A 19,992-nucleotide genomic window follows, 5' to 3' on the forward strand; every position below is an offset into this window, starting at 1 on the left:
ACTGACATTGTTACACAACACTTCTATTGGCTTCATCCATCCTGCGCACACCCATTTTTGTCAAACGCATAACTTATGGCAATTTGTGTTAAATTAGACTATCAATGCCATTATTTCGAGCAATATGCGAATCACTTAAATGTGCGTAATCCTTTGTAATTAAAAGTCTTACCAAATTGAAACCAATTACCGCAATTTTTTGGTTTTCGCGAATAGACTGGATTTTTGTTGTCAAAGTTGGCTTGACAACACGTGTTTTGAGATTATTTGGTTTACAACGTTACGTTATGCTTATAACATAACTTTGTGACCTCATTCCCCAAAATTACATTCCCCCTCAAACCAAAATCCAAGACTCGCCCATGTGCCTTGTCTGTCTTCTGAAAACCTTAATGCATTTGCATGGCATGTAGAGTCTCGTTCTAACTTTCGCTTTATCTATAATGCAATGTGGAAGACACGCAGCAGTTGGTCAAATAATGCGGTATCATTTTGGCGGCTTGACAAGCTTTCTTTCGCTTGCATATTTGTTGAAACCATGTCGAGATAGGAAATTTGCACGACAGACAGGGAGCGTCTAGTGTTAATGCCTTCACTTTAAAGCAGGGTTTCTTAACCAGGGGTGCTCACAACCTTTATGGATACTAGAATTGTTCCAAGGGGGTGTGGGAATGTTGAAACAGACACAGAAAATATATGACTGTAATCTATTTCTTTGCTCAAATGTCCGACACTTGAAATTTTCCACCGATACTCGATATTTTGGACAAGAAATATCGCGATCTGATTAGATACCAATGACGTCATTAATATACCAAAAAAACATAAAAAAGATAAGATTATAATGTTCAAAGATATTTTTTATACATTATAAGGCCAAAATAGACTTTAGGGCTAGAAATCTATCTACGTCCAGTTTTTAACCTAATTTTAAAAAAATGGAAATTTGAAGGTATAAAAATCGCGCTGCTTTGCTCGCATATCGTGTTCATATATGGGAATTACCCGCAAATGCTACTAAAATTGCTAAAATAAATGCTAATAAATAAAATATGAAGTTACCATTGGTGAATTTTAAAGCTGTAGGGTGTAATTTATTTTTTTTTTTTGGGTAAAACATAGCAAATAATAAACATTTTCAACCTAAAGTGCGATTAGAAAACATTGTCCGTTTTAATCACGATTCTGTGTTACAAGTGAATCGTTGATTCATTCAGTGATTGTGACAATCGAAACACGTGATATCACAATCCAACGCTTTGTGATGTAACAAAAGGTTTTTTTATTTTCGGAATATGAGATTATAAGGCTCCTAGGACAACAATGCCGTTAGTGGCTTGCGTGTTGATAGTAGCTGAACATAGTGTAGTTATCATTCGCAGTACTTTTTTGGACGCTGGTCTACAATCCTATTACTTTTTTTTTTATTTTTAGGTACAGTAACGAAACAAGTTGTCAAAACTAAATCCGTACAAATTATTAGCTTTTTACGACACCAAGCGTTCAACTAAATGCCTAATGTCAGTGTATTTTTTGAAAGCCGAACTTGTACTTGTACAGCTTGCACTTTTTTCTGTCCGTCTAATTGGGTTTCTGTACGGCTTGTAGATCAATACAGACTCGTTGCAGGCACAAAGTTGTGGTCAGTTTGTTACATTTTCCATATATGACAGTGGATGTATTTTTAACGGACTGTGTTCTGTCAATCATTGCATCAGCTATACGTCGTTGTTGTGATTTGTACGTTGAAGCAGTAGCACTGCAAATGTATAATGTAACAGGGCAAGCCATGGTTTTAATGCATGGTTGTACGAAAAAGCATTGCTGTTTTGTCACGATGATATGCATTAATAAACGAACATAGCTTAAATATGGAGTACACCTCTCTTACAAGTTTTTGATTCTACTTTTTTCCTAGAAGAGTCACAAGTTACATGCACAAAAGGCGCACGTGACATATGGAGTTATAGAACAGTATTTTTTTGTCCTGTCTAGAACGGTTTGGGTCTCTTAGCGTATGGAATTGAAATATTTTTTAAATTGAATACATGTACAAGTAAGTTACCACATAACCGGAGAATCACCGTGCGCTTTTGATAAACGCAAAACTGTACCCGTCAAATGAAAACGAGTTAGGAAGCTTTCTGTTTGATGTAGCACCATCTTTTTATAAGGTTTAAGACGAATTTAAATAAAAGTTACTAAGGAACCCTGACAGGCCTACAAAATGCGAACATAAAGATATTTTGCCGCATTATGTCATGATCGGAAACAGTCAGAATAGCAAAGCTGTTTTTGGTGCCGTTGTACATTTGTCACGCACGTTTTTTAAACGGTTGACGACACTGTTGTAAAAGCTCAATTTAATTTACATGGGGAGCGGCCAAGCTTTTCCTGGTAACGTTACTACGTTTCCTGCAAATGAGCTCTTAACGTTCAGCCTTATTGTGAACTCGTTAGCGTTTTGATCCTTTTTTGGTGTAGGCCTATACACTGAAAGCTATAATATAATATGGTCGATTAGTTCTTTTACTGCCCTGATGCGGCGTATATTCTACAACAGAGTGGTTTCTTTTTAACCAAGGGTGTGGGGATGCTGAATCAGACACAGAAAGTGTATTACTGTAATTTATTTCTTTACTCAGTTAAATGTAAAACTAACTCACATTTTGGTACTGTGTTGTCAGTTACTTATATAAAATGAAATTGCAATGGTTTTGTTATTTAAGCAATTCTAGAAGGGTTTACGAGAACTGGTTGGTGATTTAAAAGGTGTGAAGTATGGAAAAGAACCACTGTTCCACAGGTTGTGTAAGTTTACAAACTGTAAACTTGACCGGCAGTTTACATAACTTAGTAGTCTAAGTGGTCAGAAAGCAACTCGTGAAGTTGGCACGATTGCGATTGAAATTAGGGATGACCGATAATATCGGGTTGGTGCCGATACCCGATACCAAGTGGTGATATCAGTACCCGTCCGATACTAGGGTGGTTTTGGTGCCGATACGATACCAAATTGACATAGGAACTTCAGTCACGGCTTGGTTTTATCAAAAAGTAATTAAAAATAGTAGGCTAAGGCTAACAACTGAGTAACTTGTTTATTCGCGCTAAAGCAAACTTGGGCCTAATAATCTAATTCTAGACAAAACTACATTTGAACGTTTCGTTTTCTTTAATTTTGCTTGTTTAAAAAAGTTGTAATTTATGACGTCATATGGTATCGGATCGGATCGAGATACAATTTTGTCTAAAATATCGGATATCGGTATGGGAATAAAATGTCAAGTATCGAACATTCCTAGTTACAACTATTTGATACTGAATACATGTTTGTCTAAAATCGGTAGTTAAACTACAACTTCTAACAACATTAAACTCTTCAAATTCCGCAAGTCTTTACCCATTTGCTTAATCTTTAAAGGTGTGCATTTTCACCCCTCAGAAGAGACAAAGTTGACGCATTTAATGGCAGCAATCGGTGCATTTAAAGTGATAGACACGTGAAAATACGCACTAGGCCTATATGTAGGAAACGTACTTTTGTAATACTGTATAAGGTGCTTGTAGCAAACAGCATAAAATGCATGTTACAATGTACTTTAGCAATACAGCTTTTGGTAATGGTTAAACGTATTACCGAAACGCGATTTGCTATAGTTTGTTATTGTCTACTCAGTGATTGTGACCAAAGTCCATACAATTTCTATAAACTTTGATTGTAACAAACGCAACACGTGATGTCACTATTCAACGCTTTGTTATGTAACAAAACATTGCTTTATTTTTTCGGAGTAGGGTATGCACCAAACTTTGAAAAAGAGCGACCAGGGTTACGACTAGAAAAATCTATAAAAATCGGCCTGCGCCGTGTTGTCACTCTAACGCTCATACGATCACGCAGCCAGAGCTTGGTGCGCTGAGCTTTCTTTTTCGTTGATGTGGTTTACGATCGGGGGTAAGTAAACCGACACCCGTGAAATGTATGAAGGATTGTACGCGTCAATGGACAGCGCAGTGCAGCTAAAGCCGGTATACAACAGCGTGTGTGTAAAGCGTAAACTACGCAGCCGTTAGTTATAGTTCCTGCAGCCGGGCTAATAACTCGAGAGGCGTTGTTTTTGTGGAATAAGTGAGAACCACTTTGCCAGCAGCTTTGCATTGCCGTTATTTTAAGCTTTGATTTTTCAAGGGAAGTTTTTTCCTGTCCTACTGGCTTATTTAAAGGGGTAAATTTTAGAGATGAAAAAAAACACAGTGCCGCTTATAGTAGGTTTATTATCTCTTGTTGTTTAGTTTTGATCAACGATAGATTTTTTGACATATTTTAATTTGTCTGCTGTGTTTTCAAAGAAAGTTGATGTACAACCAGGCAGTGTTTTGAGGTAAATTTGGACAACTATATTTAGTCAAGTTACTAATAGAGATAAAGGTTCAGTTCTTAACCAACGAGCACTTTTGCTACTAGAAAAACAGGCACATACAATACGCTGAACATGAGGTAGCAAGCTTAAATTACGACCCGTCCCCTGTATGCGTTTTAAGCGCCAAACATTGAGAATTTTTTAACAGGTTAAATTTAGATGTAGTTATTACTTCATCAACAATATATACAGACGTCAATCTTAACGCTATCAACTTACTTAATGGTTTTAGGCAACATAATACACAAGGGCATCTAAATTGGCCGTGATTTGACGGGATTAGACTTGTCATCTCTAGCGATGTAGTCCCTGTGCCAAGCCATGCGCCACACCAACTGTTTGTTTTCCTCTCGAGACTGGTGGATTAGAAGTAAATAATTAATAGGGAGAGTCTTTAGCGCGCTTTCCTCTTATGAAACAGCATGGCTACAGACAGATTCGTAAAACGGTAAGTGACAGAACAAACAAAAGGATTTTTTTAATCAATGAAGCGCTAGGCATATCAATGAAGAGGTGCAGGTAACTGGCGAAAGGAAACTCTGTAGCTAGAGATGGAATAAGTGCTTCAATGTCGCAAGCAGGAACGAGTTAAATAGTTGACAGTGTTTTATAGGCGTTAAAGTGACAGCCATATAATGCTTGAACGTCGAGGCTGTATTTTCCAAAGGTTAGTATAGCGATTTCGGTTGAACAGCTTTTTCCCAGGAGTGAAATGTCACACAACAGAGTCAAGTGTTACACAACTCAACAATATAACCAGAAAAAAGTCAAACAGGAAAGTGTACTGCAGAACTTTTTCATAATGAATAGTGGAATACTTTTGAGAAAGAACATGCTTTGTTGTTTCTTTACGTGGTTACTTGTGTAGCCTAGGGATGTCCGATACTTGAATATTTATTCCGATAACGATACCCGATATTTTGGACAAAAGTATCGAGATCCGATCCGATACCAATGACGTCATTACCATGCCTAAACAAGCGAAATAGAATTGAAACAAAGAAAGGCATTTTTTAAAGGTATAAAAAACCCAAAGTTTGCTTTATCGCTAAGAAGTCTAGTTACACCCAGTGGTAACCTTGTATTGTAAAAAAAATTACCTTACAAGATAGAAATCACAAACGCAAACTATGCCTGAAAGTCAAAAAAAAGTTTGGTATCGAATCGTTACCGATACGACCCTGGTATCGGACACGTACCGATACTAACCATCGGCACCGGGTATCGGCTCCGATCCGATATTATCGGACATCTGTAGTGTAGGCTAGTGAGGATTAATTTAAAAGATTTGGAAAAGTTTTTAAATGTAAATACTGAAAGTTATGTAGATACATAGCAGAATATGAGGTTTCAAATTTTATCACATTACTTGTTTTATAACAATATGTGGGCCAGACCTTTCACTTAGAAATAATTATTAGATTACCAGAGTTGACCCCCAAATGACCCTTGTGTGACCCACAAAAATTAGGCAAAATTGTTCTCTCAAAATTCCTAAAAACGCCACGCAAACAGGGAAAAATTAATTATACATTAGGTTTGACGTGGGCAGCCGAATCGTTGGATTTGGAAAATATTGTGGTGGAGGATTTAGGAGTCATGATGATGGAGGGAAATTCACCCATTTCTAGCAAACTAACATTGTTTTCTGTCTTAAGCGCATATAAATATTAACATATACTGATTGACTTTTAACAACCCAGAAAAGTTCGTCCTATTTTTGTAACTACTTCTGGTCAATGCAAAAAAACTTTGTTAGTTTAGTTTTGGCATCAAGTTTTCGGCTACAGTTATTTAAAATACGGTTGACATATTACAATACCTATAAACAATAAAACTTAACGTTTAAAAACCCGAAGAAACCACGATCAGACAGTTTTAAAGAATATATAAATTTCGCCGATACTGGCATCGTCAGTTCCTTAATAAATCAAAAGAATGAATGATTGATTTAAATTGAAGAACCATGCGAAATATATATTTCTTTAAAGAGCGTCTGATCCTGGTTTCACTCGGGGTTTTAAGCTTTATTTTAATGTTAATATTCGCGTCAGTAGGCCCTTTACTATTTAAGTTTTGTATGGTGCAAATACAAACATAGGTGCTGTCAAAGCAGTCGCAGGTTGAAGTAGCAAATTTATCGAAATATGTTTATTGTTTTCTCAATTAAATTATGCGCGAAAGGCGGAGATGTTTTTGATTTTAAGCATAATCGGTAAAACAAATCAGCTTTATAAGAACTAGAGGCAAAAAAATAATGTTAAATTAAAATATCTGAAGTGCTTTGTGTTTTATTTTCCGTCATATTTCGCCGACCCGTCAATTTCGAATACTTATTTTCCCGTTCAGACGAAAGTAAGCTTTCTATGCTTCGTTTCAAGTTGTTTTCCTTTTAAGGGGGCAGTATTCCCTTTCTGCCTCCCGAAACAAAAAACCCTGGACCGAGCAAAATGTTTCTTCCAAATGCCGACCTTTGAGTTTTGACGTCGGGTCGGCCCTAAGTGGCGAATCGTATCGACCCGCCTAATGCGATATTGATTAGGGATGTTGTCTTATTGAACGGCGGCATGCGCTTTCGAGTCGGCTGGCTTATTGAGCCTGGCTAATGCCTTGCTTATGCATTTTGTGCTCAAGGTCTTTTGATAACAGAGTGTTTATGCTGAAAATACAGCGCTCCGGAGGTGTTTGCTTGTCAAGGTGCTAGATTTATTAGTTTTAGAGACCGGTAAAAGTAAAGAGTCAGGCGAATTCACAGCTGTTCGTTGAATTGTGGTGTGCGATACCTTGTCTTTGGCTACCGAAACCCGATATTTTAGCCTAAAGTCCGGTCTTTCGATCCAACCAGATTGGTATCGGGTTAAGATTCAGTGTAGGCAAGGGGCATTGCCGAAAAATAAAATTGTTGTATACTTTTTAAGCCCACGACCTTGTGGAATAATTACTGTGCTAAGAAAAAAAATACCCTTTGTGTTTAAAGTTTTTTTTTTATCTCTGTCGAACCCCGTATTTCATCCCATTATTTTTATATTCGTTGAAAAACTGCTCTCAAATAAATTTTGGGCTAAAATATTTCTAATGACGTCATTACGTTAACTTTTAATTGGTTACAGAGTAACAAATTCGGATGAGGTTATTTTTGATATTCTCACTGGCAGCAAAATCGCGTGATTTTGTAAACGTTCACACGTCTTAATCGTCATTCGTACTGGTTTGTATTTTAAGGTGTAAGTAAACGGAGATGCAAGCAGAAATGTCTCATGCTTTCAGAAAAAAGCGACAGAGCTGGTTCTTAAAGGTTAATCAAATGAAATTCCTCGGGCTCTTTGATGGGCAGCCAGTTGTTTCCACTTGATTGCTAAATAATAAGTTGCCATTATTCGCGTTCTGGTATGCGCGATAACAAATATGACGTCACAATAGCAACATCAACAAAACCGACTGCTGTTTGTGATTTTTGGTGTATTAATTCTTGCAAATAGTCACTAAGGTGAGGTAGTGTTAAAAAACACAAAGTTTTAAAATTTGTCTTATAGTGACATCATGCTAAGGTCAGTTTAATTGAAAGTTGATATAATTGTCGAGTTGTTCAGTAAATTTTGGAGACAACAATTAGGAAAGCAGTAACTAAGGGAGCTGCACATTACATAAACAAAATCGTATGAATCAAACATTCTGTTCAACAGTCAAGTTTTAAGGGTCGCGAGAAGGTTTAATAAGCTCAGACTTTAGAAAAAACTCTCTAAAGTTTTCTCACCAAAACTACTGGAAATGAATAGGTCGTTTTAGCTTAATAGGCTTTAAAAGCGAAACTTGTGGCAACAAGGCTTTTTTTAAGTCAACGCGTTTGAACAGCATTCGTCTATTTTGTCGGAGACAATTGCCCTCAGCTAAGCGTTTCGATAATGTTCTTTAATTCAAAAATCTGGATCTGTTGTTTTATGATCGCAGCCTATTTCTGTAGAAGCAATTGGTAGAAACAACTTAAGCAGTGTCTAGCCTACTAACATATCCTTGTTCGATTTCATAGGTGAATTGTGTGTTGGGTGACCCGGAGTACCTCAGCGTAATTTTTAGAAAATCTTGGCAATCTATTGATTGCACACAACCTTATTTTATTTCTTGGCACTGAGTTTTATCACTCTTATACCTTTTTCAGGCTGGATTTTAATGGGTGATTGAGAAAAAAATGGGCTGTTGAGAAAAAGTGTTGATCTTGCACTGCGTGTTTTGTTTTATTGGATATTGATTGTTCAGAGCTGCTTTGATAAAATGTAAAAATTCCGTTGTTAACTGCATACAGTTATAGATACTTGTATTAACTATCAGGAATGTCTTAGATTACGAAGCAATGCAAAATTGCTTTATGTTGCTCTCGTAGGCGTTTTTTCCTGTTTTTTTGTCCACGTTTACGTATAATAAATTATGTGACATGTCTTATTTTGCTGCCATAACATCGGCCGCAGAAAGTAGTTTATCAGTGTCAAATGAACTGGATTCCCCCTTTATCCTAAAACTGTTAAGTAGTATAGGAAACAGCAGGTCATTGGTTTACAACTACGGCTAAACCTATACCCGGTTTTGCTTTCAAAACAAATAATTAATTTGGGTGGCAGTTAATTATTCTGGCCTATGACATACGTAATACTGGTTTACGTCCCTCAATGAACCCTCATTGCCCGATTACGCAACTTTGTAGCAAATAGCAACGATGTAATCTCGGGTAAAAACTAAGTGTTTTGTTCAAACTTGCATTATGTTACGTCACAAAAAGTGAAACGCCCCAATGCCGCCCACTCTATTGACATAAAGCAACCATATAGAGTCGCGTGTTTGTAGCAAATGGGCAACGAATTAGCGTCATTTTGTCATGAGCTACTGACATTTGGGTCTTTCCAGCGCATAACTCACAATTGCTGAGCGCAATGTAATAACCTGACTAAATTGGCGTTGTTTATATTTGAATTAAGCTTTGATATCTGTGCATCCCACTGAGACTATAGTAATTTTTTTTAAATTGTTATGATTCGTACGTCCCCTATTAGCCAAGTGAAAGAAAGAGTTAACATTATAATTAAATAAATAATATTCCCGTCGATTTTGTGCTTTGCGATGTACATTCTGTATGGATCTTGACGAACAGCTGATTCTTTAAGAAATTCACGGCGCGAACTTTCGACGGTGCATTTTGTGTTATTGGAACATTGTCTTGAATTTACGGAAAATTATTTGACCAAATGTTCAGTCCAAGGCAGGATAAGGTATGACCTTGTGCGCAATGCAGCCATTTGCAACGATAAAAAATATTTGATGTATTTTTTTGGCATTATTGGACCTAGGAAAATGAATATAATATTACTGTACCCACCTCAACCCAAATGTTAACCCGCACCCTAACCAAATAAATTGCTGCAGCAAGCTGTACGTCATTTCCTATCCTGCCTTGACCTGCCTGAGAAACACCCAAAATTTGGTCAAAGTATTTCCAAGCAAATTAATGAAGACTGTTTTATCAGAAACCAGCGCGATTCCAATAGAAAACCCGTACATTTTGAGGACAGCTTTCTTGATCCCTTAGTCTATTTGGTGTGTTTGGATATACGTTGTATTGGTTTGGAAATGGTAATCTGTACATTCGGTCAAATCTGTACATTAAGTATTTTACTGAATTACTGTCCTATAGCGTTGTAAGGAACATTGCAACGCTCTCGCTTCGCCGATTTCAATCAGGCAAGTCGACTTTGCTACATGATGCCATGCTGCTCCCTCGGGATGCTTTTTGAATCGATTCCTAACAACGTTGTAGCGCAATGGGCTTAAGCTCGGCCGTAAGTTCGTCAGCATAGGCAAGGCGGACTTGAACCAAGCGCGATTGAACCACGTTCCATCATCGTTATCAGCGAAGTTGGAAGGTTATTTGAGTGCACCCGGGCGACCGTGGCCATAACGTTTTACCTGGAATGTTGAATATTCGTCTTTGAGTCTTAATTTTGAGGTTTGTGTCTTCAAAATGTACAAGTTTATACCAAAAGGGCAAAGGTTACAGGGGAATTGAACAAAACTGACTGTTTAGCTCTATTGTAGTCTTTAGTACATATAGTATATTTTAAGAGTTTCCGCTTATTGTAAGCAATTTTTGTGTTGGTAAAGTTAATTTAGAAAATATTTCTATTGTAGTGCAGCACATAAATCAGCCCTCAATAATTATGTTTGAATCATACAATTGTTTCTACTCCTATGCATTCAGAAGAAATATATTCTCTTATTGCGTAGCCTGCAATGTACATGTAGCTCGACAAAATTGTTGTTACGTTGGATTTGAGGCTCGGTAATTCTAAACAATTTGTCTTTTAGACCAGTGTTTTTTCGTGGTGCACCTTTAGCAACTTTTTAATTACTTAGTATACCTTACAAACAGAGGCAGATCTAGAAAGGGCGGTATACATTTTTTAGGTCGTTCAAGTTACCAAAAAATATAGTTTGGGCATAGCCTCGTGTAACCCCAACCCTCTAAACGTTAGTATGAATCAAAACATACTCTGTTAACAGTTTTAACATGCAGAAATACTCACCTAATCTGCAAACCATTTGTATACCTTTTGTCAGTAGTATATCATAGCTTTAATCCGGTATACACCTGGGTATACATCACATACCCGGTTAAAAAGCACCGGCTTAGACAGTTCGCACAGCATGGCCACTGCAAATAATGTTAAGTCGTGCTTTTAGTGGATTATGTTGTGGTTGGTCACTTTGTAAGCGGCAAGTTTCCCTTAATTTTATGTTGATTGACAAATGCTAAAGGATGGGATCGCTTTAATTTGAAGTTAGATTAAAAACTGACTCTTAGAATTTGATAAAACAACTGTTCTATCGAGGCTTTTTGGTTGTGGAAAAGAAATGTCAAAATGAACCTTTCTAAACTCATTGTTTTTCAAATATTTTGTGGCGTAACTATCGCGCACGGCATAATTCAGCAGAAGGTTTTGTTTGACACAAAACATGACAAACATTCATTAAACACATGATTATTCTGAAGTTTAAACATATAATTATCTGGTAACGGTGTACTGCACTGTCATTTGTGTCAAGTGAGTCAGAGTCGTATTTCTACGCTAAATATAGTTCTTCGTAGAAAGGTGGAAAAAAATAAACAGAAACATATGATGTACGTCAGCTAAAAACATTTACCATAGCATTAATATACCTTTTGTGTGGCTCACATGATTTCATTCAATCGCTAATTACGCTGCTACATGTTTTACGGGACCTATCGATCTCATTATGACATCGGTGCCACAGACTCTCAACAAGGCTGTATGGGAACATGAGACACAATCAATACCTTTCTTGTTTTATTTCTTTTTATGCCAATTTTACCTTCCAAGTAATAAACGCTTTGCAGTAAGACCGCCTGGTTAAATCCGTTTATTAACCCATAAAAACAAATAGCAGACCTAAATTATTACGACATTAAATGTAGAGCACAGTTGAACAATTATTTTTTTATAAGAGGTCACCTGTAAAATAGAAAATTTTGCAGGGCCTAGTCCAAAAGAGCATCTCAATGTGGCGTGTGATTCCTGTTAAAAAAAAGCTTGTTTTGACAAACTGTTAGTCTCAGAGTCGGGAGCGGGTCCGGGATTTTTGTTTGTTGGAACATGTAATTTTGAAAAAAATGACGTCACAAGGTTCGTCATAATGTGACGACATAAAACAAGTAACCTTAGATACCTAATAATCTTCATAAAAGTTTTTAGCAAATGTGCAACTCAACTTGAGTATAAGGTGGTAAAAATTGCCAATAAAATGTTTTTGGGGTGCATTACCTACTGTAGATCTTTCCCTGGTAAGAGTAGGGTAAAGACACGTTGTTATCAAACTATTAAAAGAACGTTTGTTAGGCCTATTAGGTATAAACTTTGACATTAATAAAATGCGTTCTCAAATAGAAAGAAAACACCGGGATTAAAGTTATCCGAAAAATAGGCCGAGTCCGAAATTAGTTGCCTGGTGAGCCATATTTTGTCAAGGACTTATGAAGAGTATTGGCTATATTATATTAATTAAACCAATTTTTACAATGATTTTCACCCTTTTCGTTTTTGTAAAGGTTTTACCTAACCTAACGCTCTTGCTATCAAACTGCTTTGCTTGAATGAACCGTATCCTAGAACATCTTCAATTTCTGACCATAATGACGTAACACAACCGAGTGCTTGATACGTCATGGCGTCTTCATTGTGTCGTAGCCGATCGCTGACCAACGTATTTGTCCAACAAGTCACGGTGCTCGACATTGTCCAGTTGAAGGCCAACAAAAACGAGTGGACCTACGTCATCGGAGTCACGTGGTCGGACACGAGAGAGCACAAGGTAAATTGGGTTAACTATAGTCAAAGAAAAACTGTCAGGTACAATTTTAGGGTTTACGATACATATTTACAAATTTCCAATAATTTTCACCGAAAATTAAGAAAATACCTATTTACAAATTTCCCAACACTTATTTACAAATTTCCAATATTTTTCACCAAAATTGCTCAAAAAATTGTAAGGCTGTGAAATGTGATAAGGCTGTGAAATGTGATAAATTTAACAAAAAGGCTTTGACGGACTCCAACAATAATATCGTAATCAAAATAACGTCAGAGTCGTTATAAAACACAGTAGAACAACAACAAACAAAAAAACAAAGAAATTTCAGCCTTTCTTATACTTACTACAATTCTGATTAAGCTGACTGATTTCGGTAAGCTTCTCCGTAGGCATTTTGCGTACTAAATATGGGTGCCGTTATTCTTGGCCAGTACGACTCCAGAAGGGCTTGATCACAGAATACTCATCGTGTATATACATTTAAGTTCGCTTTTAATTTACCCATTTAATGCCAAGTTGTTTTGAGAAGTCTTAAAAAAATTTCTTTCGCAATCGGATTTATTTGGAACGCAGATCTACCGAACCTACCAGGAAGTATCGAACCTGTGCGCTGCGATATGTAGAAGTTTGACTTCCGACAAGCACCACAAGTCGCGCTTCCTCAAAGAATTGCCGAAAGTACCAGGTGAAATCCGTTGTTTATCGTATGTTTTTTTTTCGATTGAATGCAAATACTGCAATGCAGTCATCCTTATTAAAAGTTTAAATAGCGGTTAAAAGAGTCCATGAGATGATAAAGGTTGAGAACCACTATAATATGCTAATTGAACTATTTACAATCAACGGTTCAATCAACTTGCGTGCTTTGGTGTTTTATGTTGCCCTACATTTTCTTTACGATATAGTCATTATTGTTGGTTTCATATCTTCAGCTCGTGGATTTTTCGACTGGAGCACTCTTAAGCTGATGGTGCGCCACCAAGCGGTTGTTGATTCTTTCTTCCGAGTGCTGATAACTTTACCTGCCCATGTAAGTTGATCTGCGAGATAAGACTAAAGTACGAAAGCATTGTGACGTTTTATCGATTTTCCCTTCCTATGCCTTTGTTGCATATATTGTTTGGATTTTAATTCGTGGCTTTGTGAGTAAAAACTATAGGTTCTATAGTATCGGATCAAAGCCGATGCCCGATACCAAGTGGCAATATCGGTACTCGTCCGATACTAATTTGGTATTGGTGCTGATCCGATATAAAATTAATATGGAAATTTTAAGCCATGGTTTGTAATATGTTAACTAAAAACTAACAAAAACCCAACATATAGAAAGCAAATTGTTTTACGTGCAAAAATATGGCTAAATAACCCACTTTAAAAAATATATAATAAAAACACGTAATTTTAACGCAAGTTATTTGACAGAATGACCTAAGCTTAAATCACGTCATTTTTCGAAAAAAGTTGAGTCAAGTCATTTGGAAACAGTGACTTAAGTCCAGTCATTGACCTATGTATTACAGCACCGCTTTATACTACGTAAAGATGCGTGTCGCTTCAGATTTCCCGCCAAGACGCTGTTCTCGATTTCTACGAAATGCGTGACGTCGACAATGAGAACTACGTGACGTCACAATCAACTATCGTCGACAATCGCGAAACGAGCAGTAGCCACCGAAACTCGATAAGTGACAGCACGGGTGGGTTCGCAATAAATATTATGAACATATTTTTTGTGAGACAATTAAAATGGTAGGCTGTCGTTGTTTCTTGAAGTTTGAATTCCTTAAAATACTTTATTAATAAATAACTAGTTTTGAGTTGGAGCACTTCTGAGTGTTACACTTATGCCCCAGAATCCTAAAATTCAGTTGCACTTGCACAAAAATCTTTAAATGTAATCATTTTTATACTCGTTTAATTGAAGCATAATGGTTGGGGGGCATATAGAAGTGGCATTTTGGCCGCTTCGAATATCTCTTTAGTCATTTTCAACATCGACTGTGCCTTCCCCCCCCCAAAAAAAACAGTATCAAACGTAATCCAGTTTATATCACCAAATCGAAATACTTTCGCCTCAATTTTAAAACCTTTTTTTGTGTCGTTTCTCACTAAAACAGTACAAAAATGACTCTCAAACAGTGCTGAATTAAAATAGCTGGTGTGCTTGTTAAATCATGTAAAGTTCTCCATTGGGAACCCGAGGTTGTTTTGTTACATTAAAACGCAAATATCGACCATTGAATGACGTAACTGAATTTGTCGATTGAAAAAAAGTGAAACAACACTGCAGCGTTTAGTGACGGCGATAGGGCGACTTTCATTTGTCGAAACACGCCCGATTGCATCACGTACTCCGTCTGCAAACTTCGTAACGCAATAACACGAAAAGCTTTTCGATTTTGGCGGCGAAAAATCGATGCGAGCGAACTTTGTAAACCCCTAACCGGCTCGGGCATCATATTCAATCGGGCGCCTTTTCAGACTTGAACAACCAGATAATTCTGGTTTTCTAATTTAATTATTCAGAGCAAAATGCGGCTAATTTTACTTCTAATCTAATTTTTCGTTTGCTTGTGTGCTCTAATTCTAATTCTATTCTAATTCGGATTTTAAAAAATTCTACTTTGTCCAACGCCATTTTTAGTATCTCAGTGGAAAAAAAGAATTGGAATTAAAACTCTTTGGCCTGAACGACTTGTATGTAATGTTTACTGTCTGAAAAGCATAGGTTATGCAACAAGGCAAAGAATTGAAACAGGAATATTTACTATTCACATTAATTTGCGACCTAAATTAAATTGATTGTGAATAGGTAAATATATAATTTTAGTTGAAATTCGTTTTTTATAAGAATTCGGTAATTTTTCATTCTAGTAAAATTTGAGAAAACTGAAATGATCTAATTTTAATTCTAATACAATTTCAAAAACCTTATCTAAATCTAATAAGAATATCAAAGCCCATACAGAAGTAGGTAGCATATTGAACGTTTCGGATACCTCTTTATTCATGAAACGTTCAAAATGATACCTACTTCTGTATGGGCTTTGATAGCCTATTCTTATTACGTCCTACTACAACCTCCAACCATTTTACTTAAATCTAGTTTGTCAAAATCTGCCTTGTTCTAATAATTAATTTTCCGTGACAGAATCGCGATCGACACGCGGCTTGGAGAGTGATTCAGTTAGCGGGGACGAGTCACAACCCTCTCATCACGTGACGGCGCAGGCCAATCACAGGACGCGCCCGCCGCCAGCTTACCTCGCCGTGACGTCATGCTTCGAGGATGACGTCAGCGACTCAGAGTCGTCGGTCGACCTTTTGGAGGACGTGACTTCCCTGGAACTGTACGAGGATTACTCAAACAGCAACAATTACTATTCGGTTCGTGGCGGAGACACGCCTTGCGCGCACAACGGTTCGCGCCGCTTTGCTAGCGACCAGCGCACGAAGCGGTGTGAGGACGAACGGTGGCTGCGCGAATGCGAGGAAATCATCTCGCCCTATTCGCCAAACAAGGCCTACTTTCGCCTGGTGCACGTCCTCGACAATATCGAAGTCTAACTCTGAATTTTTAAGTGGCATGCAGTCTGCACCGTTTGGAACCGCAACGGTGTTTAAAAACCAACGCTAATGCTCTACATATAGGACCGCATAACGTAGGGTTGGCCCAACGGGCTGCAAATAACAGGCAACCCAATTTTTACAAGGACGAATTAAAAATTTTGTGCGGAATTTTGCGGAAAATCTCAGTAAAGGCTGTTACAGTAATAGGTTTTAAGATGGTAACACAACCTATAAAACAACTACGCGCCTAATTGGGACAGTTGACCTAATAAACTCCCTTTTCGATTAGCCTGACCGACCACTTCTCCATTGTCTCTGACTTTCGAAAAAAAAACTTTCGTCTTCCCTTAACAATCTTCCATGAAAAAAAAATTCTTTGAGTTTTGTCGTTTGCAATCAGCTACTAATTGTTATTCGTTTAGTTGCTTTCTGTCCGACTTTAATTTTACCAGCTGCACGGCTTTTCCTAAACCGACACAAAAAAAATCTGTGAATTGAGTTCGTAAGATTATTTTAAAAAGTTTACAAATTTTTGCTATAAGCGTCTACTTTGCCATACCCGTTTTGTTTAATTCTTAGCTCAAATTGTGCGTACCGAACTTTACCACGCTTAAATATGTTTTACCATTCTTAAAAGCTTTTAAAGTTAGTTGCTTCAGAGTTATTCGGTAACTGTTTTTTGTTTGTGCAGCAGGGACAATTCACAAAACAATTTATCGAGCAATATTTATTTTTTTTGTGTCATGTTGCTTCGCTTTATTCCGTTTTTATTTTTTCGTGCTTTTCAGTTTTGTGGCACTGTGATATGTTTCTTCTACGCGCAATACACGTTCTTCACATTTTATCGGCAAAAAGCAGTCTTGGAAAAATGACAACAATATAGTGTAGAGTACTGTTCACAAACACTATTGCCAGAAATTCAGTCATATAGGTTTCTAATTAATTCAAAACATTTATGTTTCTCAGAATTTAACTGTTCAAATGAGATTGAAGTCGCTAAAAGAGGCAACTTTCATGAAGGATACGAATACGAATAATTGGCAACGGAAGGCATTATTCTCGCCAAATATAGTATTTCATACTATAAAAACAATTGGATTATATGACATTAAGTGTGTTATGCGCGTGGCAATTACTTAAATCAATGACTTCACTTAAGTCACTGTTTTTTTTGAATAACTTGACTTAATTATAAAATCGAACTATTTATCTCCAGTTTGGTACATAAAACGATTAGATTGTTACACGTTGTTTTTGTTATTTTTAGATGTAATATAGCATATATTCGAACATGCTTAACAACTTGGTTTATCGTTTTATTATTAGATTCGTTGTTTGACTTGGAGTCGGAGATGACTTGTTCCAATAATGACTTTACTGAAACTTGAATTAGACAACTGATGACTTGAACTGGGACTTGACTTGCAATGTTTTAAAAATAGTTTACCGTACTTACTTTGGACTTGGTCATTTCGAAAGATTGCTTGTTTACAACACTGTATGCGACACAGTTTGCCATGTGAAAATAAATGGCCAACCAATTTACCATCAAAGGGCTTTATAACTAGGTGACGAATGTTTTAGTTAGATGTATACTGCTAACGTACACGAAGCCCACAGTGCAACCGCAGGCAGGCGCGCCCATGACCATGGTTGCCAGTTAGGATTTTTTAAAGCCAAATTTGAAAATTTAGGCTTTTTTTGGCCTTTTTCGCTTTATTCCAAAATGTCATGAGTGTTATGTTAAGAAGAGATCAAACTAACACAAAAAGAGAACAAATTTCCAAAAAATATCACAAAAAGAGATAAATTGCTAAGAAAAATTTGCGAAAACAAAAAAAATTGCCAAGAAAAATTTCCAAAAAGAGAAAAAAATTAAGAAAATTTGCCACAAAAAGAGAACTTCAATGTACCAGCATGACCATTTATTGCAGTTTTTATTTATTTAAGGAAAAACATAGGCTTGTTAGAGTTTGTAGTAGATTTGGCTTTTTTTGGCCTTTTTTTTAGAGTGAGTTTGGCTTTTTTTATTTTTTTCATCTGGCAACCCTGCCCATGACCGCAGGGACCAGAAGCTACACAGCACAAAAGCCATCACAAAGAAATACAAAGGCCAAAATAAACATATTTACGACGAAAATTAAAAAAAAAAATTATACCACAATATTAAGAATTCTTTATACATTATAAATTTAATAAAAAATTATAAAAATTAAAAAAAATATTAATATTCATAATTAATATTTGCAATAAAATGAGGAAAAAAAGCTTGATCCATTATTTTACCAAACAAATTCGGGTTGCGCAAGAAAATACCTTTCCAGTGATATAAAACTTGATATAAGTTTAATGGGGGAAAGTATTTAATAGCGCCGATAACCGATATTAATATTCATAACCGATCGCGGCCATCTTGATACTGCTCCAGACTGCTCGATTCTAATCTTTATCGCGGCGATTTTTAAACGGCTCCAGTCTAGTCAATTCGACTCGGAATCGAACAAGATTTTTACACGCTGCTTCTGTCTACTCTATCTTCTTAAGGAAAGGAATTTTGAAGAAAAAATTAAAGTTTAAAAAATTCATATTTACAACTACACAGACGAAATATCGTGATTTTTCATCCTGGTAACATCCGGCCAAAACGATTCGATATTGCCAACTGCCCCAATAATGACCTATATTAAGAGGAGGACAGTGGTCACACCTTTCTAATGATACCCCATTTGTTATAATTTTGGCTTGGATAAGTGGTTCAGTCGGCGATAGACGATAATCGATATTAATATTCATAACCGATCGCGGCAAATTTTCAAATGGCTCTAGATTGCTCAATTCAATTTGAATTTGAACGAGATTTTCACACGCTACTTTTGTCTACTCTATCTTCTTAAGGAAAGAAATTTTGAAGAAAAAAATTAAAGTTTAAAAAATTCATATTTACAACTACACAGACGAAATATCGTGATTTTTCATCCTGGTAACATCCGGCCAAAACGATTCGATATTGCCAACTGCCCCCCCAATAATGACCTATATTAAGAGGAGGACAGTGGTCACACCTTTCTAATGATACCCCATTTGTTATAATTTTGGCTTGGATAAGTGGTTCAGTCGGCGATAGACGATAATCGATATTAATATTCATAACCGATCGCGGCAAATTTTCAAATGGCTCTAGATTGCTCAATTCAATTTGAATTTGAACGAGATTTTCACACGCTACTTTTGTCTACTCTATCTTCTTAAGGAAAGAAATTTTGAAGAAAAAAATTAAAGTTTAAAAAATTCATATTTACAACTACACAGACGAAATATCGTGATTTTTCATCCTGGTAACATCCGGCCAAAACGATTCGATATTGCCAACTGCCCCAATAATGACCTATATTAAGAGGAGGACAGTGGTCACACCTTTCTAATGATACCCCATTTGTTATAATTTTGGCTTGGATAAGTGGTTCAGTCGGCGATAGACGATAATCGATATTAATATTCATAACCGATCGCGGCAAATTTTCAAATGGCTCTAGATTATAACAATAACCCAAATTTAAAAGTATGTTTGCTTATTTCTGTTAATATTTGGAAATAAGTGTAATATATCTTTTATATTTGTGGG

At 36.6% G+C, this 19,992-nt stretch overlaps 1 protein-coding gene across 1 annotated transcript; it reads left to right on the top strand.

Moving 5' to 3' along the window:
- Positions 1 to 12,581: 12,581 nt before the first annotated feature.
- Positions 12,582 to 17,214, top strand: LOC146138745 (uncharacterized). The gene is made up of 5 exons (XM_083394075.1): positions 12,582 to 12,797; positions 13,374 to 13,485; positions 13,733 to 13,830; positions 14,359 to 14,497; positions 15,952 to 17,214. The coding sequence occupies exons 1-5, from the start codon at positions 12,651 to 12,653 to the stop codon at positions 16,365 to 16,367; spliced, it is 912 nt and encodes a 303-aa protein (XP_083250201.1). The 5' UTR covers positions 12,582 to 12,650; the 3' UTR covers positions 16,368 to 17,214.
- The last annotated feature ends 2,778 nt before the right edge of the window (positions 17,215 to 19,992 follow it).

Source organism: Ascidiella aspersa, chromosome 7 (assembly GCF_963924565.1).
Source record: "Ascidiella aspersa chromosome 7, kaAscAspe10.2, whole genome shotgun sequence".
Classification (NCBI taxonomy): Eukaryota; Metazoa; Chordata; class Ascidiacea; order Phlebobranchia; family Ascidiidae; genus Ascidiella; species Ascidiella aspersa.

What these genes read in the sequence shown, in the direction of transcription:
- LOC146138745 (XM_083394075.1), top strand. Translation starts at nt 12,651, where the DNA reads ATGGCGTCTTCATTGTGTCGTAGCCGATCGCTGACCAACGTATTTGTC. An exon ending in CGGACACGAGAGAGCACAAG is followed by an intron (nt 12,798 to 13,373) that starts GTAAATTGGGTT and finishes TTTGGAACGCAG; the next exon opens with ATCTACCGAACCTACCAGGA. An exon ending in AGAATTGCCGAAAGTACCAG is followed by an intron (nt 13,486 to 13,732) that starts GTGAAATCCGTT and finishes TCATATCTTCAG; the next exon opens with CTCGTGGATTTTTCGACTGG.